General features: G+C 38.2%; 1 protein-coding gene across 1 annotated transcript in view; it reads right to left on the bottom strand.

The window, feature by feature from the left end:
• Positions 1-26,879, bottom strand: part of PCDH15 (protocadherin related 15) — a 796,162-nt gene that overhangs the window by 627,779 nt on the left and 141,504 nt on the right. The window contains exons 5-7 of the mRNA XM_069981835.1: positions 18,475-18,591; positions 15,306-15,416; positions 1,379-1,549 (exon numbers count right to left, since the gene is read on the bottom strand). Coding sequence (XP_069837936.1) covers positions 1,379-1,549; positions 15,306-15,416; positions 18,475-18,591 — 399 coding nt within the window. The remainder of the gene's footprint in view (positions 1-1,378; positions 1,550-15,305; positions 15,417-18,474; positions 18,592-26,879) is intronic.

Below are 26,879 nucleotides of genomic sequence, written 5' to 3'. Positions count from 1 at the left end.
TAAACCCTATAGTCAAATAGGTATGTCATTATAAAGTAAATATTAACCTCATACAAAATGCTGACTTTTAATAAAAAATAAAAAAAACTTTAGAAATGGACGAGAAGCATGTATATGAAACCAATATTGATTTCTTAGGGTGCCTATGCCGGATTTCACAGATTTCACAGATCAAAGGGCAATAAATACCTGCACCGGCCTAGACAAATTCTTAGAGCAAAATAATATAAATGCATATGTATAGAACCTATCACTCCTCCCCCTTCCCTGTATCCATCCCCTCCTTGATTGAACTTGATGGACATGTGTCTTTTTTCAACCGTATTAACTATGTAACTATGTAACTATGCTTAAGCTTCCTTTTTGAAGCCTCTGCAAAGCTACCCTAAGCATTGTGGTCCCAGCTCTGTTGCCTGTGATTCCTGCCTGTGTTTGATGCCCCATGGTACCTGCCCTGTGATTCCTTCCCAAAAGTCCTCTTGGTGCTACCTCCTGTGTTCCTGCCTGCTAACCTGTCTATGGAAGCCTACTGCTGCACTTTGCCCATCACCGCTAGCAAGCCAAACCAAACCAAGGGTGATGTATTCTGCCTTGGTGCCATTGTAAAGAAAATAAAGGTTTTTTTTTTTTTTTTTTTTTATAGCAAAGAATCTTCCTTGTTTCTGAAAGGGAAGTCCCCCTTGCAGACATGTATCTAATGTTAATATATGCATCTTATCAGACCAATGTCTTATATAATGCTGAACACCTGTGGCTCCCTCAGATGTGGATTCAATTATAAATATTTGTAGAACTTTTTTAACAAAAACACAAAAGCTATTTTTGACATGTCCAAGGGAGAAAACATGTAAAGTGTGCACTTCTCTCAGCTTATTTTAGCGATTGGTCCAGCTCTGAACACTCTTTTCTAGTATAAAAGGCAAAAAAATCCTATTGTGTTGTCTGTAACTACCACATTAATGTCTGAAAAATATTTTTATTATTCTTTATTAAGTATTAAAGTAGACCTAAAGTGTCCCTGTCATTAGATTTCAAAAGTTTCGACTGGTTGGCATCTGAGTGTTCAAAGACCAATATCTAAGATAAACTGTGTAAAGCGCGTGGTTCTGAACATCACACCCTAGCTTGCTTCTTTCTTCACTTTGCTGCACTACGAGTCTATAGAGCTTGTCTTGTGCATTGATATGAAAAAGTCGACAAAATCCGGGAGTGAAGCACATAACTGCATACTTCATCCAACTCGATTTAGACATCAGTGGAAGTCTGAACAGTCAGACCTCAGCTGATTAAAACTCTTATTGCTTATTCTATTTACACCAGTGGGTCTAATTAAAAATTGCTGTATTTTGCAGGCTTAATATGGATACTAAGTACTTACTGGAGGATTGAGTTCTGGTATGCTTGCTCTGTAGGTTAATGGCTGACAGTCTGGAGTGTTTGGTACAGGATTACAGGGAAGGAACCTAGGGCCAAGGTCATCACCATCAAGCACATCAACAGTTAAAGTTGTTGTACTTGTTCTTCTTTCGTTGGGGTTTAGGGGGCGGTCCTAGAAAGGTAAAAGAAGAATAATTATTTAAAAATGTATTAATTTATTTAAAAAAATAAACAAGAGGCATTAAACAAGAGCAGCATATGTTTTTGAGCAGCATATCTGTTCACCGGTCCCACACCAGAATTATTAAAAGGCAAACGCCAATGTACCTGAAGCTGCCATGCATAAGTCTATAAAATTTGCACTAGCTCTGTGCTGGTGCAGACTCTTGTGTCTTGTGAGTGACAGCCTGCTCAGACAGTCACTGGCTGTGTCGCTGTTCTTTCTCTGTCAGTCAGTGATTGGCTGAGTGGAGAGTGACAGCCCACTTAGCCAATCACTGACTGACTGTGACAAGAGATTGGTTGACTGGGCCATCACTCTTGAGTCTTAAGAGTGACAGCCTACTCAGCCAACTGGCCACGGTATTGTCCCTCATTCAGTGATTGCGTCAGCTGGCTGAAGGCAGCTAATGACACCGGAAAAGTACACCGGGGGAACATTAACAGGTGAGTATAAATGAGCAATCTTTGTGAACTGCAATAAAACAGCTCAAAACCTGCAATTGTTTTGCTGTTTTAATGCAGTTCATTAAGATAATTTTTTCAAAGATTTGCTAATCTCTAGTTAATACCATTCAAGTGTGCCGATTCACTATTTTGCCAGAAGTTGTAAAGGGAACCAATCACTGTCAAAATAGCCCTGCAGTGTTACATACAGTGCTATGAAGCCCCCAGCACTGATTCTGACCACATAAATAATCATTACAAGCTCTCCTCCTAGACCCCTAAAATAAACTTTTAAAATTACCCACGCTGCACACTAATTACCTTTACCTAGTCATCTGGGCAGTCCTCTTCAGCCAAGTAGTGACGGCCGTCGGGAGATTTTGGTTGTACAATTGCAGAGCATGCAGGGTTGCTGAGAGGGGCCATCCTGTAATCTTGTATGGATGCCGAAACAGCACACAGATCGGCCTAGCAATGACCAGTGTCCATAAGTTTACAGGATGGCCCTCCATTGATGTTGCAAGCTCTGCAATTGCAATCACGCCCAGATGACTAGATAAAAGTAATTAGCATGCGACAAAGCAAATTTTAAAAATTCATTTTCAGGGGCTGGGAGGAGAACTGGTGGCAATTAGTTATATATTCAAAACCAGTGCTGGGGCTTTATAGCACTGTATGTAACGTTGCAGGGCCATTTTGAAGGTGATTGGTTCTCTTTAAAGGTAAGAATTTCCATTGGAATATTCGACTGAATCAATTTTCATATTAAATGGACACAATAAAATACCATAATAGAGGATTATATATGGGACTAAAATCTATCTATTTATCTATCTATCTATCTATCTATCTATCTATCTATCTATCTATCTATCCATCGCCATTCAAGTTGATTTCATAAAATGTTATTTTTTTATGTTTTCATGTATGAGAGTATATTTTAGATCCTCCCTCACCAATTACAAATAATAAAGAATCATTGCAAAAATTTACTTTACTTCGAATCCACAAAATGGTCACATTGCTAAAGCCTATTTAAACTGTGGCTCCAAGCAGGGTTATACACATACATGGGGAAAACCCTGGTCCATCCCTGAAGCATCCTGGATAAAATTTGGTTTTTAATTGATATTCTGATCCCCTGCATCACCAGATCAGATGCCAAGTCTACCACTCTAAACCTCCTCTTTCTCCTTCTCCTACCACTACCGTCTCCTCCTTCTCATATCTATGGTCTGCTTGCCACTGCCATTAACCCTTTAAGGACCGGGGCAATTTAGATTTTTGCGATTTTGTTTTTTCCGACTTGTGCATAAAAGGCCATAGCAGTTGCATTTTTTCACCTAGAAACCCACATAAGCCCTTATTTTTTGCGCCACTAATTGTACTTTGCAATGACAGGCTGAATTTTTGCATAAAGTACACTGCAAAAGCAGGAAAAAATTCAATGTGTGGTGAAATTGAAAAAAAAAAACACATTTTGTGTTTTTAGTGGATATGTGTTTTTACACCGTTCGCCCTAGGGTAAAACTGACTTGTTATATATGTTCCACAAGTCGTTACGATTAAAACGATATGTAACATGTATAACTTTTCTTGTATCTGATGGCCTGTAAAAAATTAAAACCATTGTTTACAAATATACGTTCCTTAAAATCGCTCCATTCCCAGGCTTATAGCGCTTTTATCCTTTGGTCTATGGGGCTGTGTCAGGTGTCATTTTTTGCGACATGATGTGTTCTTTCTATCGGTACCTTGATTGCGCATATATGACTTTTTGATCGCTTTTTATTAACATTTTTCTGGATTTGATGCGACCAAAAATGCGCAATTTTGCACTTTGGGATTTTTTAGCGCTTACGCAGTTTACCGTATGAGATCTGGAATGTGATTAATTAATAGATCGGGCGATTACGCACGCGGCAATACCAAACATGTTTGTTTATTTATTTATTTTACTTTTATTAATAACCTGGGAAAAGGGGGGTGATTCAGACTTTTATTAGGGGAGGGGGCATTTTATTAATAATGACATTTTTTTTTTCTTTTACACTTATACTAGAAGCCCCCCTGTGGTTAGGGTTATTCCCCCTGGGGGACTTCTAGTATAAGTGCTTTGATCTCTCATAGAGATCTCTGCAGCATAGATATGCTGCAGAGATCCATGAGATAGGCACTCGTTTACTTCCGGCTGCTGCAGCCGGAAGTAAATGAGTGCCGAGCTGGGGACGGCGCCATCTTGGAGCGGTCCCCGGCCGGCTTCAGAAACGGAGATCGCTCCTCCGGGACAACGTCCCGGAGGAGCGATCTTCCCACTAGACACTGGGATGACGCTGCAAACGGTAATCGGATGCAGCTGTCAACTTTGACAGCTGCATCCGATTACTGTATTAGCAGGCACGGTGATCGGACCGTGCCTGCTAATACCTGCGGTCCCGGGCTACAAGCAGCACCCAGGACCGCCGCGGTTTAGAGCGCAGCCGCCGCGCAGCCCCGCTCTGAACGTCCTTACCGACCGCAGGGCGTAAATATACGCCCGCAGTCGTTAAGGGGTTAAAGCAAGAGCAGGCTGAGGTTAGCAACATTTCCTGGCTGAACAGAGGTACATTTACTGCCTTTGATCAGTTCTACCAAAAGTGGTAGAACACAAAGTGGTCACTTTTAGTGGCCATGGCCATGTGAACTACACACATCTGATCACTTGGGGGCCCACCAAGGTTTCCACTGAAAGGCCCCTGAAGGATGTGCAGCTGCCATGCAGGGCCATGGACTATACAGGGGGGGTCATCTAAAATAGATGGAGTACAAAGAGGGGCATGTACTAAAGGGGAACTACACAGGGGGTCATCTACAATAGGGGAGCTATACAGGGGGCCATCTACCATATTGGTATACACAGAGGGCTCACTAATAAAGCTTGTTGCTCTTGGGTCCCACGTCAGTGCGCCTGTGCACTGGAGAGCGGCAGGGGAGCCATGGTGGGTTGACAGCTTGGGGCCCAGGGTACATTTAATCCATCTACCAATATGGGCTTTACTTTTTCTTACCCTTTATGGGATCTTCAAGATGTCCCTTCTGAAGTTGGCAAGTATGATTATGTTCTCATTCATCAAACAATGGCCATGGATTACCGAAGGGCTCACATCCCTTTTATTTACAAATCAAAACAGCATGATACATCTCATTGTCAGTGTTGTTTCACTCGCCCACCAAGTTACATTTCTGAGTGTGCCCCTCGCTTCAAGTACATCATTTATCTACAGTTTACGCAAACTATAGTGCATCTTCTGACACACAAAAGGCTAACCATTCAGACTGGACGTATAACATTCTTTAAAAAAAATGCCTTATCTTCTGTCATTGTGTAATTTTCTCAAAAACAAAAAAATCTATAACGAATACTCTGTTTTTACAAATCCCCAATGAGAAAATATGAAAAGGACTAAATTATATAACAAAGAGTCATGCTTGATTTTTAATTTAAGTACCCTTAGTCCATGTAAGCTCACTGAGTGGGGAATATTGATTAGCACAGAAAGCATATAGTTCTCTAATCCATTAAAACCCTCTATACCCACAATAACCAGTTTATTAGTCAATTAAAAAAAAAAATAACCTTCTCCAATTACAAAGCTTTCTGCATAAAAAGCTTGGCTTTTCATTCAAGCTATCCACATTGTAAACAGAATCGTTCTCTAGTAACCAGAATGCTGAATTTTTTATAATAGTAGGTCGGTACTATGTATTACCTGTATAATTATCTACTACTATAGTAATTCCCAAAATAGTCTAAAATATCCAGAACACTTCCAAATACCAGCTTGCCATAGTTAGCCAATCCTATTTATTTTTCATGAAATACATTATTTTGGGAGATTTATATTAAAACTTCGGTATGTAATCACGAAAGAGCCACACAAAGAAAATGAAAGCTAAACTCAACTACAGGCAAATCTGATTTTCACCCCCACCCATGGTTACATTTTCAATGTTATTGTTACTCTCTTATTTATTGTCTCTGTCCTCATTTTATGTTGGATTTATAGCTCTTGGGCTATCTTTCTAATTCTTGATATCCAGCCTTCCTCTATTTCCTTTCTGGTGGCCAGCATGTCACCCTATCCTATTAATAATCCTCAGCATAGCTTCCCACCTTATTCTTAGCACAGAGCATGGCATTCTGTTGCCCCCCAGAATGGCTCCCTATCTTATTTGTGGTGCCCAGCATAACTACCTATGTGATTCCTGGTTCCTAGGATGACCCCCATCTCATACCTAGTTCCCAGCATGCCCCTGGTCTCATTTTTTTAGTCCATAGCATAGTTTCTCTTCTTATCCCTCATTCTTAGCATGGCTTCTCATCAATCCTAGTAGTACTGTGATTGGTCACCCTGTTGGTAGCACGCAATGTCACAATTTGAAGCAATGACAAACAGAAATGTATGTTATGGTGCAAATAGCACCTTACCATGATGCACATTTCAGTCAAAGGATAGAAAATAATATGCACATTATTCAATGGAGAAGTATACATTTATTCTCAGGGGGATCTCCCTTTACCTATCTCTTATATAATCAGAATAGATCAGTTTTGCTAACACACCTTTTATAGTTTGCTCTTGGAATCTATAGCTAAATCCCAGCTTTTGCTTCAGCAAATAATGAATGTACATTGTATATTCTAAATGAATATTTTTTTTTCCTTCATTGATCACAAAAACTTTATCAATACAGATAGCTATTTCCTATTCCTGAATCTTTAAAGAGTCACTGTCGTATTTTTTTTTTTTTTTTTTGCAGAAATCAATAGTCCAGGCGATTTTAAGAAACTTTGTAATTAGGTTTATTAGCCAAATCTGCCATTATCTGCATGTAAAAAGCCTTTTCCCAGGTCCCCCCCTCCTTCCTCTTTTTCATCCACTCCAAAAAATCTGAAAATTGTGACTTGTTGCAGGAGTCGTACCCTGTCTGTTCTAGGGAGAGGGGAGGGGGGAGGAGGAAGGAGGGAGTTAGCCGGCAGCAGAAAGCAGATAACAGAGGATTACAGGCACAGAGCTGGGTGACAGCTGTAATCTGAGCTCAGACAGGTCACTGGTGATGGTCAGAAGAGATAACGGGTGAGGGATTTGTAGATTAACTCTTTGTTGTCCTGTTTTGGTCTTTTCTTTAGCTCTCTCCATAGGAGAACAATGAAGACAGGTGGGAGAGCTTCAAACTGCTTTTTCATGATAAAAATGCATTTTTCGGATAATAAACCCAATTACAAAGTTTCTTAAAATCGCCTGGACTATTGATTTCTGCAAAAAAAATAAATAAATCACGACAGTGACACTTTAAGGTATTAAATACCTTTTAATACCTACCTACCATTATTATCTTTTTGCCATGTGTCAATTATTCTTTACCTGTCATTGCAGATGTCTTTCATTCTATTTGCATGGTACTACATCGGGAACCATGCTGTTTCCATGGTAATTTCAAGCTTTTCACTGACTGGCTCTTACTTATTTGATAAGAAAACGCCAGTTTTGTGATAAATATCTTTTACTGTCATAACAACAATGTGCGAGAGAATGGAAAATACTTATCGCAAACAGATAAAACATCAAGCACCCACATACAGGAAATATTTCCATTTCATGCGCTAGATCTATCTGCTCCAGAATAAAAATCAGTCTAAAACACTTTCACAAACAAAATTCATCATAGCATATTGCAAAATAAAGCAAGTAAAATTATAGGTTTCTAAATATTATACCACAAAAAAATGGAGAATAGAGGGCAAAGTATCCCAGTTGTATGGGTATTGATTCCTATGATAAGAGCAATAGGAGAACAATAATGGGTTGACGTGGTTTTTCCTTGACTGGAATCTTTTACGCATTAAGAAGCCTTGAAAAGTCACTCACAATAATTCTTAAGAAATTGAAAAGGAAGGGATTGAAAAGAAAGGATCATATTTGCTGTTTTAAGTGAGATGATAACTGCTGGACGACAGCAATAAAATCTCAAGAAGACTCTTTTTTTTATATAAAGAATGGGAAGTAAAGAAAACTTTATGGCTTTCATATGATTGCAGTGTACAGCTCCCCACAGTATGGAAAATAACATTCTGAAGCATGAAGGAAAAAATGCAATATCCCTGTCTCAGGCTGAAACCTATTTTCCATTATAAAGGTTTTCTTCATTACAGGGTTTGTCAAGTGTCTGAGAAACACTCTAAGGTTTACTTTGCAAGAATGGTATACAATACAATACCCTCTATAACACTTACTCTGTTATTTTTCCCTTCACTGTACAATATCCATCCAAAGATCTTAGGTTAAATATAAAAAGTATACACAGATGTATAAATGAATAAGCAATGGGTATAACATCTCCTCTTAAACTGCACATTAAGGGGGAGATTTATCAAACTGATGTAAAGTAGAATTGGCTCAGTTGCCCCTAGCAACCAATCAGATTCCACTTTTCATTCCTCACAGACTCTTTGGAAAATGAAAGGTGGAATCTGATTGGTTGCTAGAGCCAACTAAGCCAATTCTACTTTACACCATGTTTGAAAAATTTCACCCTAAGTGTAATTGTCATTTTTCATAGATTTCTAGATATACTTTACATTGAGAGAATGGATTTTTTTTATTTGAAGAAACCTTAAAATAGGAATCCAAAAAATGTGAATATGTATTATTTTAGATAACTGACATCATATTAAGCTCACCCTGTTTTGACACTGCTAAAGGTGCAAGGTTTCATAGAAGTAATTTCCAACCTTGTTATCTAAGAAACAGTCACTCTTACTGTACTGGAAATACAATACATGCAAAACCCCCAATTTGTGAACCATGTGCACATTTCTCTTAGTACTACCTAGACTGCTCAATAAGAAAACATGGCCACCAACCAGTCACTCTCTAGGCAACTTCAATAGATGGCAGGGAACACATCATAAAGATTTATTTATTTATTTTTTTAAACATTTATAGGATAGGTCAATGTTTGATCAGTAAGGTGCTGTCCCTTGTATGGATCAAGTTGTACCACTGTAAGGCTGAGCACCACCTACACCGATACGGGAGGGAGAAGGGTCCTTTATAAACCTAGAGACTGGGACCTGTAGTGTCGGTAATTTCTCGGAACTGTGTAAGGTGCTGTCCCTTACCAATCAGCTGTTAAGGGAAACTGCTGAACCATCACCCATACACATCACATGGTACTTGTTGCCCTGCGCTGTCTATTGGGTAGTAGTGGCGTAGTATACTACAGCTTAATTTTTGTTAAATCCAATGGCAAAAGATATGGAGTGCCACCACTAGACTAGACTAGACTGTGCAGGGCTTCCAGCACTGTTTATTGTGTATGTGCACTCTCTTATGATTGGTGTGGTGTTGGCATCCATCATATATGACCTATTCTGTGTGTAGGCCATCAATGTTTGACAGGGTTTTTAGGGAAACAAGGGTTTCAGGGAACTCAAACATTGACTCACAGTAAGGAGAGGAATCTGTGAAATTCTTTGGTCTTTGATATTGTGCTTTTTATTTGAACATTATTTGAGTTTTAAGAGTAATTCTCGGTTTTCTTTTTTTATTTCATATCTTTACGATACTTACTATTACTTAATATTTGATTGTGGAGGTTTGGCTAATAGATTACCCACTGATCAACAAATGTAGGGTCCCTTCAATGTTTACGCAGTACCATACGCAAGGGAGACTGATCTCAGGCCTATTCACTCAAAAAATGTGGGTAGAATTAATAAAAAGCGTACATTTATGAACCACTGTGCCTGTTTAAATATATTACCTAAGGGATCTTCATTCTGTTGGCTGGTTGAGTTCCTGGAGGCTGAACTTTCACCAACAGTATGTCTTAAAGAAAAAAACTCAATTATTTTGTCCAACCCCCCCCCCCCCCCGCTTAAATATGGGTAAAATAATAATATAAAGTCTTTTGGTGACACTAACATGTTGAGTGTTGAGTAGTATCACAAAAATGCACAATTATTCAGTAATGCTTTACACAGGCAATACACTATATTCAGATGCCTTAGAGAAAACTATTGAGCAATGGTAAGCACATTACTTATTCCCATATTCAGAAATGCATACTATTTAACATGCGTATATTATACTTACTATACATCCATCAGGATACCACAATTTCAGTAGTTATTATATTCAGTAGTAGTTGTTATCAATAAATCCAGCGTTCCACTACAATTCACATTTTAATTAGTTTTCTTGCCTTTTTGGTATACCACACCATTTATTTTAATGATTTGTCAGTATCTCAGAAAAGCAGAAATACCTCACAAATAAAACATATAAATGGCTTCATAATTGTCCTCACTGCAGGGACAAAACCAAAGCATGACATATTTGACTACTACTAATGAAAGAAAACTCACCCTCAGTGTATAAAGGGCTATGGTATATTAAAACCATATAACAGGGCAAATCAGGGAAAGTTCAAATTTTGCTACATAAAGAGTGATGATCTTTTCACCACTTTATCTGCTGCACCATTATTCCTATAGGGTGGTCTTTGGTAAAGCATATCATCTTGCAGTAGTGTTGACCTAGATTTGGTCTTGTTATGTAGCAGTGGTAATACGATTGGGACTTTAAGTACTGTAACTTTGATTGGGCCTTACCAACTATAGAAACATAGAAGATTGTCAGCAGGAAAAGACCACTGGGTCCATCTAGTCTTTCCTTTTAGTATTGCCTTTCTTATTATCTTAGAAAAGATAGAGTATATGTTTATCCAAGGCATGTTTAAATTCTGTTATTGTTGATTTACCAACCACATCTGCTGTAAGTTTGTTCCAAGCATCTATTACTCTTTCAGTAAAATAATATTTTCTCACGTTGCTTCTGATCTTTCCCCAGATAACATCTCACTGTGTCCTCTTGTTCTTGAGCTCAGTTTTTTTTACTAAAAATACTTCCCTCCTGAACCTTAAGTCCTTTAACATACTTAAAGGTTTCAATCATGTCCCCCCTTTCCCTTCTTTCCTCCAGACTATACAGATTCAAATCCTTAAGTCTTTCCCGATATGGTTTATGCCTCACACCTTCCACCATTTTTGTAGCCCGTCTTTGGACCTGTTCTTTTTTATCAATGTCCTTTTTAGGTGAGGTCTCCAGAACTGGACACAATGGGGGAGATTTATCAAACATGGTGTAAAGTGAAACTGGCCTAGTTGCCCCTAGCAACCAATCAGATTCCATCTTATATTTTCCAAAGAGTCTGTGAGGAATGAAAGGTGGAATCTGATTGGTTGCTAGGGGCAACTGGGCCAGTTTCACTTCACGCCCTGTTTAATAAATCTCCCCCAGTATTCCAGATGTGGTCTCACGAGAGCTCTATACATTGGGATCACAATCTCCCTCTTCCTATTGGTTATGCTTCAAGCTATATAGCCCAGCATATGATTTGCTTTCCTTACTGCCTGGTTGCACTGGTGACTCATTTTAAGGCTGTCAGAAATCACTACCCCTAAATCCTTCTCTTCTGAAGTCTTTTCCAACACAGTACTGCCAATGTGATGCTCTGATAGAGGATTCCTCCTCCCCAAGTGCATTATTTTACATTTGCAAAAATTGAACTTCAATTTCCAATGTTTGGAACACTTATCTAGCAAAACTAAATCATTTTCCATATTACTGACACTTCCAGGAATATCAACCCTATTGCACACTTTTGTGTCAGACAAACCTTACCTACCAAACCTTCTCCTATGTCACTTACAACCATATTAAAATGAATAGGAAGCAGAACAGACCCTTGTGGCACACCACTTGTAACTAATCTCTGATCGGAATATACAGTACACCATATACATTTACACCATTAAACTATGTTTATAGCACTGTGAATACAGGGCACGTACACAAGATCCCAGCATAAATATTGCTGCCAACCTACTCAAAACTAATCCAGAACAAGGAGACATTGGGTCTCTGCCACACAATTTATTCCTCTGAGGCTGGTAGATCCCTGGGGCCTACAATAGCTAAATGAAGATGGCAGCATCTATGTGGATGTAGTGTGATGTTCACTGAATCGGGCCACCTTTGTCTACCCATGGACTTCAAGAAGAGGACCAAGCCACTTGTGTCAAGAATGGAGATAAATAATTAGAATTTTATTTTTTTTATTCCATTGTCACAAAGGAGCAATATTAGGGGTAGTTGCACAAAAAGACATTACTATATGAGTGCATAAAACATGACTAGTGTGGGTATAACAAGGGAACAATATTACTATATAAATGCTGAAAGAGGGGATAATAATGTGGTACACAGGAGGTCTTAATACAGTGTATGAGCATAAAGAGCAGTAATAATGTAAGGAGCACAGAAGAGGGCATAACATTGCATGGGGTCACATGTGGTCATGGGGGGTTATTTTTGGAGGGAGCCATCTAACACTTAATAGGCCCTAGCAGTGCCACTGTTCCTGCATCCAAACAACAAGTTGCTCAGTGGAAGGGGGATTATCACACCCCCATTGAGCTTCTTGTTTATATATATATATATATATATATATATATATATATATATATATATATATATATAATATATACATTTAAAAAAAAAAATTATAATAATAATAACCTAAAGAATAAAGGCAGAAATGGAAATGGCTGAAATCTTTTTTTTAGTCTACATTTAAAAATAAATAATTCTCATATACTCAAGGTCATTGTTCTTTTTACATTGAAACTATTATATTTGACACTAACAATAGCCTAAAAATGAGGTGGCTAGTATGCATACTGCATGGTCTCCATAAAGAAACATCTTATACCAGTGTGGGAAAGCTATTAGGATTTGAAAAATGAGAGGACTGTATATCTTACTTGTTATCTGAAATACAACACTGTTCAAGTATATTTCCCAAGGCTGTAACAACAAGAGTTTAAGGTACTGTAGGCTGATGAAACAAGCTAACTGTGGCTGTGAGTGGGAACACTGTGGCACACTGGTATAAATCCTATTTGCAGAGACAAGCAAGTAAAAGAGACTTGTATAAAGTATTGAATACTCTCTGATGGTAAATACAGATGCTTCAGTAATCCATGGGGTATGTAATCTAAAGCATATTTTGAATGTCAAAATATGTTTAAGAATACTGATTATTGTCTACACCTTTGTACATACACCATCAATGACAGCATTATATAGTGTTTTTTTTTATTATTTATATACTAGGGGATATTTTTTTATTTAAATCACTGCACTTTTCTACTTTCTCTTCCTCATACAGTTCGTAGAACAAAATAATGTTGGATGAAGAGAAGGTGTATGTTAAAGGTGTTATCTGGACATTCAAATTTTTAATATATTGCTGGGGTAATAACTAGCCTATTCTAACCTACCATTCTCCCACAGGGGTCTACCTGTCACATTTATGGATTCTCCAATGAACACTCTGGCTACCACTGCCGGCTCAACTAATAACCAACTGAAGTGGGCCAGTGCCACAACCAGTGATAGGTTGAGTGGTCTTTCACTGCCAAGAAGAGCCTGTCTCAGAAGAGGTGGCCAGACCTTTCAGAAGGGGACCCGAAAATGTGACCAGAGGATCCCAGAGGGAGCATGATATAATTTCCAAAATCCCTGTCCCAAAATTTCCTGAATAAAAGAAATAAAAAGAAGGCGGCGTCTTGTGTGATACCATAAAGGTATATGGAGTAAAGCAGGTGAACATATTCAGTGCTCACCTTCTTGCCCCATGGGCTTTGTGGGTATCACCCCAAGGTACAGGGTACAGGTGATCCTGGGTATGGTGTCTCCAACCAATGGGATGTCCTGTAATGTGCTGGGGCTGCCAGAGGCGGCTAGAGTACATGTGGGAAGCTCCCAAGAAGGGGCCCGTAAAGCAATAACATACACTTTGGCATTTGGCATTATTTCTTGTAAATAATGCACACAATTAAAACCTGTTTCGGGAATATTTACTCTGTATCTGAAGAAGGGAAAGTATTCCCGAAATGCCTAATAACTGTGTGCATTATTTTACAATAAGTTTTATTTATTTTTACATCCTGGACTTTCCACTGTTGTAAACCCCTTCGGGACCAGGCTAATTTTTGTTCTTGTGTTTTCCTCCTTGTGCTTAAAGGGCCATAGAACTTGCATTTTTACACCTACTGTACAGACCCACATGAGCCCTTATTTTTTGCGTCACTTATTGTACTTTGCAATGACAGGCTGAATTTTTGCATAAAGTATACTAGGAAACCAGAAAAAAATTCAAAGTGCGGCGACCCCGCTCTGAACGCCCGCACCCGTGCGAGGACGTACGGTTACGTCCTCGTGCGGGAAAGGGTTAATGCAGCGCTGGTAACTTATAGTACAGCCAATTCACATTTTTATTGTATGTTACTGCTTTACGGGGCCTTAATTAAGAGCATCCCGCATGTACTCTAGCCGACTCTGGCAGCCACCACATTACAGGTCATCCCACTGGTTGGAGACACCATACCCAGGATCACCTGTACCCCGTACCAAAATTGAAATTGTTGCCAAGTACTGTATGCATTGAAGCCTTATTTGGTACACATTATTAAGAATTTTAAGGGTACTATTATATCCAAAGAAATAGATTTTTTCTTCCCTTCCCTTTCTTACCTAAAGTAAGAAAAAAAAAATCTATACTGCTAGCCTTCCATCAGATACATTTGAAGAAACCCTTCGTAAACTGTTCATTTTCACTTTATTATGAATTTACCTTTGTGTATAATAAATAAAAGAGTAGCTAAAATACAATATCTTCTCCCATACTGTGATTAACACATGGGAAGTTTTTGTATAGTGTAAGTCTTCTCATTTTAAACAAGCATCATATTAGAAATACTGTGGTTATTTTAATGGAAAAAATCTAGTCACAAGAGGGAAGCTCAGCTGAAATAACCCATTAAATATGTTTTACACTAGCCTGCTCTGTCAGATATATCAAAACGTATACCACAACTGACAACTAATATACAGTCCACAATTGACAATCATTATTATCCAGACAGTAGCCAGCATCTGTATGTATTGTCATTCCACCACAACATGCATTCACATTGTTAGAATGTAATTGCATGTCAGAGAGCGTTAAAGGCCATGGTTAGTATGTGAGAAGGTGAATAACAATCCTGGATTCAGTGACAAAGGAAACCAGAGAAAATAAAACATTATGGGTCTACAAGGTAATTATAACAATTACATTAAAAAAAATAAATAGTATACACGTTTACTTACATTAGCTTGAACTATAACAAAAAATCTTTTTTTTTCTTCATAATTCAACCTTCGACGTAATACTACTGCTCCAGACAGGGTTAGAGGAATGTCAAATGTCCGATTTGATGCCTGAAAGAGTTAAAAAAAAGTGTGTTTTTCATGGGTTTAGGTGAAGGACAATTGACAATATAACGCAAAATAAATACTCATCAGCTCCCTGCTCTCCCAGAATCCAAAGCAACATGATGTTCAGTAAAAGAGAAATCCTGGGCTGGTCACCAATGAGGATCATGAAGTAAGTAGCTCCTGCACATATACTAGCTCAAAATATCAAAGCTTATTGTATCATCTTCAAACCATTTGTGTGTCCATTTGATAACACATATTTCAAGCGAATATGTGTATATATATATATATATATATATATATATATTTTTTTTTTTTTTTTTTGTGTCATGTTCTCTCTATTAGCTGGCAATTGGATTGAATATGTTTAAAAAAGAAACTAACAGCAGGGTAGATGAATCAAACCTTCTGCACGGATCTATGTGCACCTCTTAATAAATCTGTCTGGGAAAAAGGGATCGGGGTGTAATCTAAGACTGGCGTACGAGTACACTGATCTTCGTAAATGTCCCCCATAGAGTCTGTCTGAGGCAGACTCTAGGACAAGACTGCTGATTGGACTGCATGGAGTTAAAGGACAACTCCGGCGAAATTTTTTTTTTGCTTATTTAACACACATTACAAAGTTATATAACTTTGTAATGTGGTTAAATACCCGGTCTGGCCCCCTTCCCCCACTTTCCGACCCCCGACCCCCCACCCCGGAAGTTAAAGAATGTATACATTACCTATTACGGTCGTCACGGTCCTCTTCTCTGGTGTCGGGTGAAGTCAGAGCTGGGGGGCGGTCCGGATCTTCTTCCTCTTCGACGTCTTCATTGAGAGTGAATGGGAGAGAAAAGGCTGCTGGTGCACATGCGCACCAGCAGCCTTTTCGTTGGCTGGAGCGCATCACATGGCTTCCAGCTTGCTCAGCCCTGATTGGCTGAGCTTGCTGGAAGCCATGTGATGCGCTCCAGCCAATGAAAAGGCTGCCGGTGCGCAAGCGCACTGGCAGCCTTTTCTCTCTCATGGACCCGGAAGCAAGAGACATCGCTGGACGGGTGACGCAGGTGACGGTGAGGCGGACGGCGGGCGAATGGAGTGGTGATCGTCACCGGAGGGATGGTGAGTATGGTGTCTGTGTGTGTCTGTGTTTTTTTTTTTTTGGGTGGTCCCGCCAGAGTTGTCCTTTAAGTGTTATACCTCCTGCAGTCAGGAAAAACGATTGGGACCCTGCAGTCACATTGCGGTGGTCCCGCTCAGGCAGTGACAGCAGCCCATCTCTTGTCACTCACATTTAAATGCCATGTTTAAGGGGTTAATGGCAGGCAGCAATTGTTGCTGTTATTCAATTACAGTGAGGACCCAACTGCTTATAGCAGCCGATGCTCACTCTCTATGAAGTGAGCTCAGCTCCTAAGCTCTCTTAATAGAACCTCTGCACATTATGGTGGTACATAATGATGCAGGAACTCAGTGCTTTTCATGACGTACTGGTACATCATATGTCAGTAAGGGGTTAAAAGAAAATGATGGCCTGTGTGCTGCTATTTAATTTTTTTGGCCTGACAAAGTAGTGCTTGACTACCTTTGTGACACTCATCAATTTGAATGGAGAAACAATGTGCATGTCTGACCCCCACTCCTTTTAACCAGAGGAGTACAGGACCTTTATTCTCATGATCATTGGGGGTCCCAGCATCAGACATTTATTAGCTTCCTCGCAGAGAGAGGTTCAGCTGAAGAAGACTTAGATCAGCATAGTTATTTATCATGTATTGCAATATTACAAAAGGCAGTTGTCCTACAAAACATGTCAATTTCTAAACCCTCTGTAATAATATAGGGCAAATAGCTGAATGCACATCGAGGACCAAAGTCAAGGACAAGTGCACATAACAATAAAAGCAGGTTCTTCCTTTCTTTTCTTATTCAGAAGCTATGCCTCATGAAAATTAAACACAACGTAGCTAATGCTGTTTTGCCAGTGTGCACTCTGAAACATGGTGCTTTGATTACTACCTGTCATATCCTGTATCAGAAAAAAACTTCCAGCAGCTAGCAAAAGGCCTTGAAGTTCAACAAATATAAAACCTTTTACGTCTTTCTATCTTTTTGAATAATACTTCCTTTAGAGATTTTTTCATTGTGCTGCACGGTTTGATAAAATTGAAATTCTTTAGCTATGAAGGAAAGGCAGTACTAACTAAGGCATATGCTGACAGGAACTGTAGGGGAAGAATATCGGAGTAGTAGCTCGATAGTTAACAGTTTGATATTTAAGGCAGGGATTTCTCGGCTAGAGACAAAAAAAACAACAACTTTAGGCTGGCCTAGTATAGAACTTGACAAACACTAAATGTAATTGTGCCAATTCATAAATCCAACAATAATAATAAAAAAAAATGATATTGTAACAAAAGGTGTTACAATACCCAACTGTAATGATTATTGGCCAGTGTAAATGATAAAAAAACAATGATAAATTGTAAACATCAATGACACACAGCAATTTTGTTGGTCTTAAAGTGAGACTGTCACCTGGAAACGTGCTCAAAGTGCTCAAAGTGTTAAATAGTCCTTAGGGAAAGGGTATACATTTTACCTTTTACCTATGATAAAAAAAAAAATCTGTTTATGCTGTAGTAAAGTGCCTAAAAGGTGTGGCTCAGCTGCACATGAACTTGAATGACAGTACCTGTCATTAAAATAAATTTTTGACATCAGTTATGTTATTGATTATTAATCAATTATTGATCAGTTATTGATCACATCAGGTCTCACTGTTGAGACAATGTTTGTCTACGAGGCTACATTATCGAATTTAGTGACCAGTCAGGAAGTGGATCCCGTTGCTGCCATACTCTTATTTGTCTCCTGATCACAGCGGGTCTCAGCAGTAAAACCCGCTGTGATCAATTACTTTTGATATGCCTGATGATATGTCAAAATTTATGACAGCTTATGATTTACAGCTTAAAATCAGTACTCTCTCTTGGCTAACCAGAAACAAGCTTCAATCTGAACCAACACAAATTAACATAATTTCATCCTGTTTTTTTTTTGTATGATTACTTACTGTATCGTTGGGGTTGAAGGTGATAAAGTATTCAATTTGACCATTAGGACCATCATCTATGTCTGTAGCACCATTAGTTGAAAAGCCAGTAAAGATTGTGGTACCAACTGGTGTTAGCTAAAAATAACATAAAATGAGTTTAGTTTTTTTTCTAGCAGTATTATAGACAAGGCTTTATAATATAACTTAAAGTATAATTATCAATAAAGAACAATAGCTGATAGGCTTCACATTGCTTTCAATGACAGACAAGGAAAACTTGAATGTGTATCAGTCAGGATGATGTCCATATAATTATGCATTATAATTATAAACGACAATCTATTTATCGGTATTCTTGATTACATATCTCGAAAAGGTATTGGGCACCATGTGTTTTGGTCATAGCGGTCAATCCAAATCAACCAATGTTTTATAGAGGTTATTTACCTAAAACTGAATATCCTGTTGAAATAACCATAAAACACCAAAATTACACAAAATGTAGTTTATTTATACATACTATCACAAAAAGACTTGTTAAAAACAACATGACTTGAAAGGAATGAGGACAAACAGCTGGGACTGCTGTATGCAATATAAAGTGATTTTTACTGCATCACACGTGTTTTTATTTTTATTTTTAATTATTTATTTTTATCACATTTTAAATATAAAAACAATAAGTATAAAAGAAAAGCAAATACAGGGGATAACATCAATAAATACAGTATAAAAAAGTTGCCTAATTTACAATGTTACCGGTTCTTATACAATTTTAAAATTACATACAGTATTTGAACACAATAATGTCCCCTGCCAATCATCCCTCCATCCCACCCCTTGGTCCAAGACAACAAAAAGAAAGATTTTTTTCTCTCCTTTCCTTTCCCCTCTCAAATTTCTTTAACCACTTGTACACCCTGACCAGAGACTCCATTTCTTCCTAAACCTTTCCTCTCTTCTTCCTCCACCCCTAGCCCTCAGTCCCTCCATGCTCTTAATTCTATCAATCGGCTTTATCCACCCTTTTATCCTCATGTGCGTTTGCTAACAATAAAACAATATACCACAAATGCATAAAACAGTGGTATAAGTGGTATGGTTCATGCTGTGGCATGTATACAAAGTAAATATTCAAGATGCAACAATACCAAGTATGCAAAAGATACAGTGCTTGATGTCCCATCTCGTCGGCCGCCACCTCAGACTCCAAGGATATTTCACTAATGCTTCTTCAGGGAACATGGTTCAATCAATAATGAAACTATAAATGTCCCTCTGAGTCAATGCTTTGGTTCACCTACTACAAACAGGTACTCATTATAGGAGCGTAACTACCACTTTAACTACCATAGCGACTGCTATGCTACCTGCCACATTAGGAGTCCATTGCCCACTAATGCAATACACTCGGCCACCTGAGCCGTCATCATTTGCAGCACCCAGTGACCAAGTGGGATTCCCGGGTTCTGCACTTCTACGCACTTGCAGTTATGAATACACTTGATGGGGGGGAGGGGGGGAGGTTTGCTAAAGCACCAGGACATTTCTGGTTACACACCTGACTCAGGAGTATAGAGAACCTTCCAACCTATTATATATTTACCTCAATTATGTAATCCTTATTACGTCTATGTAGGCTGTATACATTTTTATTACATGTTCTATATTTAAAAATAACCCATCAACCGTATCCTGGTAACCCAAAGTTAACAGCAGTGAAAATACTCAATTTTAGATTAGGTGGTAAATGAAGTTTCAAATATACATGCGAAAATCAAGTAGATTACAGCACATATTAAGCCTTGACATTTAGAATCAACTCTGGGCAGTGGAGGGGAGCAGAAACCAGCAAAAGCTATTTGGTTGAACAGTAGGAAGTCGTAGGAAAAACTATTATGTTTTGAAGACGGGCTATGAAATCTGTGCTCTCAATGCAACGAGCATGAAAAGCAGGAAGAAAAAAAAATCATCCCAATATCCTCCAGGAAAGTGGATGTTGGTTTAACAAACATTATTGGCTTTTTCAGTGCAAAGCGGCAATAGCATTTGCTAATTTTCCTTAAGCTAAAATACATAGGCATTATAAAAAAATAAATAAAGGAAGCATTTTGAAGACATTAGTATAAGTACAAAGTACTGTGAAATGGAGAATAAGTTTGGTTCTCTAGCATAAGCTTTTTATGATGTGTTTTCTTCCTTCACTATTTTAATGCAGTTATTTGTTAGGAGTAAAGTAATTGCCATTATAGTTTATTATATGAATTGAAATATAAGACTTACTTAAAATATCCACTATAAGAAGAGATGGTTTCATAATAGCAGCTATATGGAAAATAATTTATAGGAATGCTTAAGGGAGATGTTCACTCAAATAATATTGTACAAATCCATTACCTCAATGCATAATGAGATTTATATGTATACTTGTTGACATTCTTTTATTCCATTAAGGTTGTAAACAAGATGTAAAATTACTAATGGGCTAGTTTTGTTGCATATTATAACGTAGTTTGCATTGTTGTACAAAGACTCAATGCTGGGTCTGGTGTTCACATTATTCCCAAGCAAATGTCTCAAGATCCACATCGTTGTTCTTGGACCTTTGCATTTGGCTCCTTGACAGCTATTTATACTACTGTTTATGAATGCCCCCTGATCTTACAGTTGTTCTGAAGCTTGCAGCCATCAAAAACCAATAAGGCTCAGAGCTGGTGTAGGTTTCAGTATCATTTTTCCACTGGAAAAATGATAAATGCGGGAACGCAGAGGCCACACTCCCTCTGCATGCAGCCTCACCCCCGTAATGCCCCCTCTTCATCCCACTGGCAAAGGTGGCGCCTACAAAAGGCATTTATGCCTTTTCATACATGTTCCCCCATAGTATACACTCTGGCCGGGATCTCTCGCAGCGCCACAGAAAGCCCTGTCAGTGCACACTATGAAGCGCTTCATAGTGTGCTGTGGGGAGTTCTGATGCAGGTGCGCTCAGATGCTCCCGCATCAGAACTCTACGGCGTGAAAGATCATCCGGCTGGTACTGCAGATCTTTTCAGAGACCGGCCATTCTCTTACACTGAATGAACATAGCCTTGGGCTGTTAACAGTAGATAGAAGTGTCACACTATTACCCTATAACCATGTTTATAAAATCACTGAAATACTCATGTGGTGGGTACTTCAATCCCTGAATTGTAAGGCAATTAATTAACACATTATTTAGTGTAGTTACCCCAGAATTAGCTATACATGTAAAATATGAATGCTTTATTGGAGGTCTTATATATTATTTCTTATATTGTTCTTTGAATTGAATCACATTAAAATGAATGACAAAAAATGGAAATGTCCTATTTTTTAAAAAAATATAAAGCACAAAGAAGTCAGGCAATAAGTTGTTACTCTTTTATTGAGAGAACAAAGACACGGTAAGTGTTTTGCTCATTTCTTGCATATACCTTCTGAGATGGGAGGGGTCTGTGTAGATCCTTTCAATTGTGTATCATCGTATAGCTACTGTTCTTCATATGTGAGTGTGGTTTCACCTAACCACACTAAAATGTGAAGAACAGTAGCTATACAATGTCACTACCACATCTATATCATGCGGCTATTAAACATGGCATGCAGGCATGGCTTTGTCTGTACATGATGATTGGGATGTACACATACCACCTCCTGTATTAGTAGGTATACTTTAGAGACATAGAAATGCAGACAATGAGCAGTGGGAAGCAGAATGCTTAAAGGGGTTGGCCACTTTATAGTAAAATAGGTCACTACAAAGTATTAGTAAGTGTACTCACTGTATATACTGACAGCAGCTCCCTGTTTACCTCATAGAGCTAAAATTAGACTCCCCTTCAACAGGCTGGGCTGCCCTGCTCTGTTTTATTTCAGTCCACAAAATGGCCGACATGGAGGAGCATGTGACCATGCACTGTCCACTGTGTTCTCCATAGACATATACAGGCTGTGTGGTGGACACTGGGGGGCGGGGCCTGGTCACATGCTCCTCCATGTAAGGAATCTTATGGACCAAAACACCACAGAGCAGGGCAGCCCAGCCTGGAGGAGGGGAGTCTGATATTAGCTCTATGAGGTACACAGGGAGTTGCTGTCAGTATATACAGTGAGTACACTTACTAATACTGTACACTGAGCAATTTTATTTTAAAGTGGCCAACCCCTTTAAACCACTTTTTCTGTCCCTAGACAACCCCTTAAGAACTATGAGGCAGTTTTTTGCAAAAAATATGTTGACTTTTCTGTGGCATACACCAGGGTGCATATCGATAAAAGTGCCACTTTGTTTATGGAAACAATGCAAAAAGAACAGCGCTCCATAGTGTAAAATTAGAGAGATAAGACAAACTGGGGAGAGAGGATTGGAGAACCTCACCTGATGGTGTTGTGTAAATTTAAGGCACGAGACTCATCTTCAGCACACAGCACATAGTACAATCACAGCCACTCCCAGGCAACCACTACGGGACACAATAGACAGAAAATCCTACACTCCACACTGCTATATCGGGCGCAAGGGTCTCTCATGAGACACTTGAGAAAGAGATAGTCGCGATCTATCATTTTAAATAATTTTTTTCCTATTTTATATTTTTGAATCTGCCTATATCTGGACCTGCACCCGATACACCCAGTGTACTTATGGAGCCATAAAAAAAGAGGGGAATGGTGTACCCGGCCTCTTATTGACACATGCCGCCATATGGTGCCTCTGTGAAGCACCATGCAGATATATTCTCTCCTAGAAGAAATGCTTGTAGAGGAGAATACCTCTGCGATAAGCTGTCATAAGGATTTCATGAATGAATTATGAAGAAAAAGAAGTAGCCTTACAGACTTTCTTAGGGTTGTATTACAAATTCATACAAATAGAGCCATAATACAGTCATGTGCACTAAGCCTTACACTCATTATAAAAAGTGCTTAAACTGTCATTGTACAATCTGAATTATATATATCCTAAATAAAATAAAATGCATTTTACAGAGTTGATTTGAAGCAGGGACATTTCTGGAGGAAGACAAAAATTAGAGCTACGCATGACCACAAATACACATCAGTATATACAGTACTATAATTGCAATAGAATAATTATGGAGTAAAATAAAGTTTAAAAATTTCATTTTACCATTAAGCAAATTTATATTTATATTCAATAATATTAATAGGAAAAGCCAGCATTAGATTGTAAGCTCTTCTTAGGGCCCTCACTTCTCTTTTTAATTTTTTGTTTAATGTTGTAATGTCTAATTGTCTGTATATGTACTCTCAGAATTGGAAAGCTAGCTGATACTAAAAGGAGAATTAGGTATCCTATGCTCCACTAAACCTCCCTACAATGGCAAATTACCAAATCCCATCCAACCACTGGAAAAATCTAGGGGATCAGGACACCGCTTATGAGTGAGAACTGCCTCTAGCAAATCCAGCACTTACTTTCAAAGATGTACAGTATGTTACAGAAATTTTATGGAAATTAGAAAAAGTACCTTAGGCTTTCTATACTACTGCAATAGCCTGTGGAGCCTAGAAATATAATTACTAGCATTAAACTCTAGGTAAGATTATGGATTTGCTTTAAACTTGGGCAGAATTGGCTTTTGGTGAAATATTCTTTAATAGTTTTTTTTGTGGAAATGCTAGAATTTTGAACATCAACAATATTCATTACATTTCAGGAATATGTGTTTCTTTTAGAACTTGGTTTGATATTGGGGGCCATGGTAGTATGTAAGAATTTGGTCCAGGAGCATTGTGAACAAGGCTGAATGTCTTTAAAGGACATCCTTTTCTGTTTAGCTAATACACTATGATTTGAAGAATGAACTAATGAATGATTGACAATCCCTTTGATCCAATGTGTCTAGATATCAAAAGTGCTACCTAAAATAAGTTATATATAGTGAAAGACATGAATACACCTATGTTAAATGATGAATCCTGAAACTATGCAATATATTAAATATTGTCTATTGCTGTTTTTCTGGCTAGAGGTCAGATTGATACAAAGGTTTCTATATTGAATTAAAGACTGTAATCATAGTACCTCTAAAATACACACTCAGCAACATATTACTCCATTGTCATCTGCTTTATCCCAGCTCAGCTGTATCCACACATCTCATTACTCCTATTTGGCTATGTGACTTTTTATCAACCACTATCTTTCAGATTTTGAGCTGCAACAACAGCCATGATTACTACGTAGCTTACATAGTGCTGCCTTCAATGGAATCCCGGACAGAGTGTATACACATGGTATACACTCCGGCCGGGATCCCTAGCAGGGCCGCAAGAAACTGACATGTCAGTTTTCTGTGGCCCCTATTCACTGAATTCAGAATTCAGCATCAGAATTCAGTGGCGGGTAAAGATCATCCGACCGGTACTGCAGTACCAGCTGGGATGATCTTTTCTGACACCGGACGCTCCGTGACCTGGCCGGGTAACGGAACGGCTGGTGTCTTACCACGTTTGAACATAGCCTTAGATTGTGACCCCATTGACAACACAAACACACATGTAGTTTCTTGAGGGTCGCCATGTGATCACATGGCCCAATTGAAGTCAAAGCCTAAATGAATATCTTGAACAACAAAATAAGGTAATACTATTATCAATATTTTCTTAATAGCTGCATAAGAAATAATAAAAAAAAGTGTTTCTTCAAAGGGGGGCATGAGACCGATTTAGCAGAGGTTTAGCAGAGCGGAACAAGAAGTTGAATAACGTTGACATTTTCTATGTAGGGTACCTATTTCTTTGTTTAAAAATAAAGGTATGAAACTTTATGAGGTATCTTTTTCTACGGACGTGGCATCTTTACTTTCCATCAGCCTATAATTCCCCTCTAACTGCAGACTCTCTGCGAGACCCCATAAAAATTTCAGTATACATTAACGGGCTGTAAAAAAATTATTCCAATATATGCCACAGCATGCTTGTGGTATACCAGTACATTTATTACAATAAATAGACTTGTATCAGTGACAAATACTAACTGAAACCTACATTTTTGGTTTACTATATGTGATTAGGCATAGGGATCGGAGTTCAATGTAATCAATGATGCTTCATTTGTAATGCATGTCACATTCTGTAAGAAAATCTAGATTCCATTGTTGGGAGGACAGTTTTTCACATCGGTGTCATGAACACACAAAAAAATGTTTAAGAATTCATACATGAAACATCTACAATTATAAACCTTACAATGTCTGTACATTTTTGCTATATTCTGTTCCCATCCTGTGCCTGGAGACCGCAGCAAAAAGTAAACTGTACAATACAAACAAAATTACTCCTATCAACTCTTCAAAAATAATGGCTATGCTTAAGCAACAAAGGTACAGGAACACATGACCTTAGCTGTTTGCTGAATTTGTCCTTGGGGACAACACTTCCTATTGTAATTGAAAGTATACCTTTGTTGGGTCATGTTTTCAAATCTATCAATTCACAATTGCCTGCCAGGTGGCTGTCAGCAGTCTCTCTCTCTCTCTCTCTCTCTCTCTCTCTCTCTCTCTCTTTTTTTCTCTTTTTTTTTTTTTATGTGGAGAGAAAATACTGAGAATTAGAAACAGGTATGGTGTAGAAATTGCAGAAACAATACTGTGCATCCTTTGGATTATCTACGATGGAAATCTTAGTAAACAGTTGTAAAATATATTTTATAAGCCATTATAGATTATGTATGTATCTATATTTATTTGATGCTGACTTGCTATCACTGAAGAGAATCTATCTATCTATCTATCTATCTATCTATCTATCTATCTATCTATCTATCTATCATACCCTTATGCAATTTATGGACCACTTGTTATGACATTTGATAACTATTTTATATTTGATAAGACTTACATATGCCTAGCAGGTCTAATAATATTCTTGGGTGTTAAAGAACTGCAAGGTAATCATGGACAGTTGTAAGAAGAATCAGTGAGAAGAAAGGTGCTGGGCTCTCAAATTCTGTATGTACCGTAAAGTGTAATAAAACATGGGTCAGTAAACATCAATCACAAGGGAAAATCTATATTCTTTGATGTGGATAAAATGTTTCATACCAGCAGACCCTGATATTTCATCAGATAATATTTGTTAATGCTCTTTGTATTTCTCAAGTAAAGCATTGCGGGAGATTTATCAAACTGGTGTAAAGTAGATTTGTCTTAGTTGCCCCCTAGCAACCAATCAGCTTTCATCTTTCATTTTTCAAAGAATCTGTGAGAAATGAAAGGTGGAATCTGATTGCTAGTGGCAACAAAGCCAATTCTACTTTACTGTACACCAGTTTGATAAATCTCCCCCATTATGTTCTAAGATAACTAAGAATCTGATCACAACCAAGATTGAACTGCTTAGATATTAGCAAAGTGAAGTTAATTTTTGATGAA

The sequence above is a fragment of the Dendropsophus ebraccatus genome, chromosome 8, assembly GCF_027789765.1.
Source record: "Dendropsophus ebraccatus isolate aDenEbr1 chromosome 8, aDenEbr1.pat, whole genome shotgun sequence".
Classification (NCBI taxonomy): Eukaryota; Metazoa; Chordata; class Amphibia; order Anura; family Hylidae; genus Dendropsophus; species Dendropsophus ebraccatus.
Note: the sequence above shows the minus strand (reverse complement) of the source record. Positions and strands in the feature narration are given on the sequence as shown.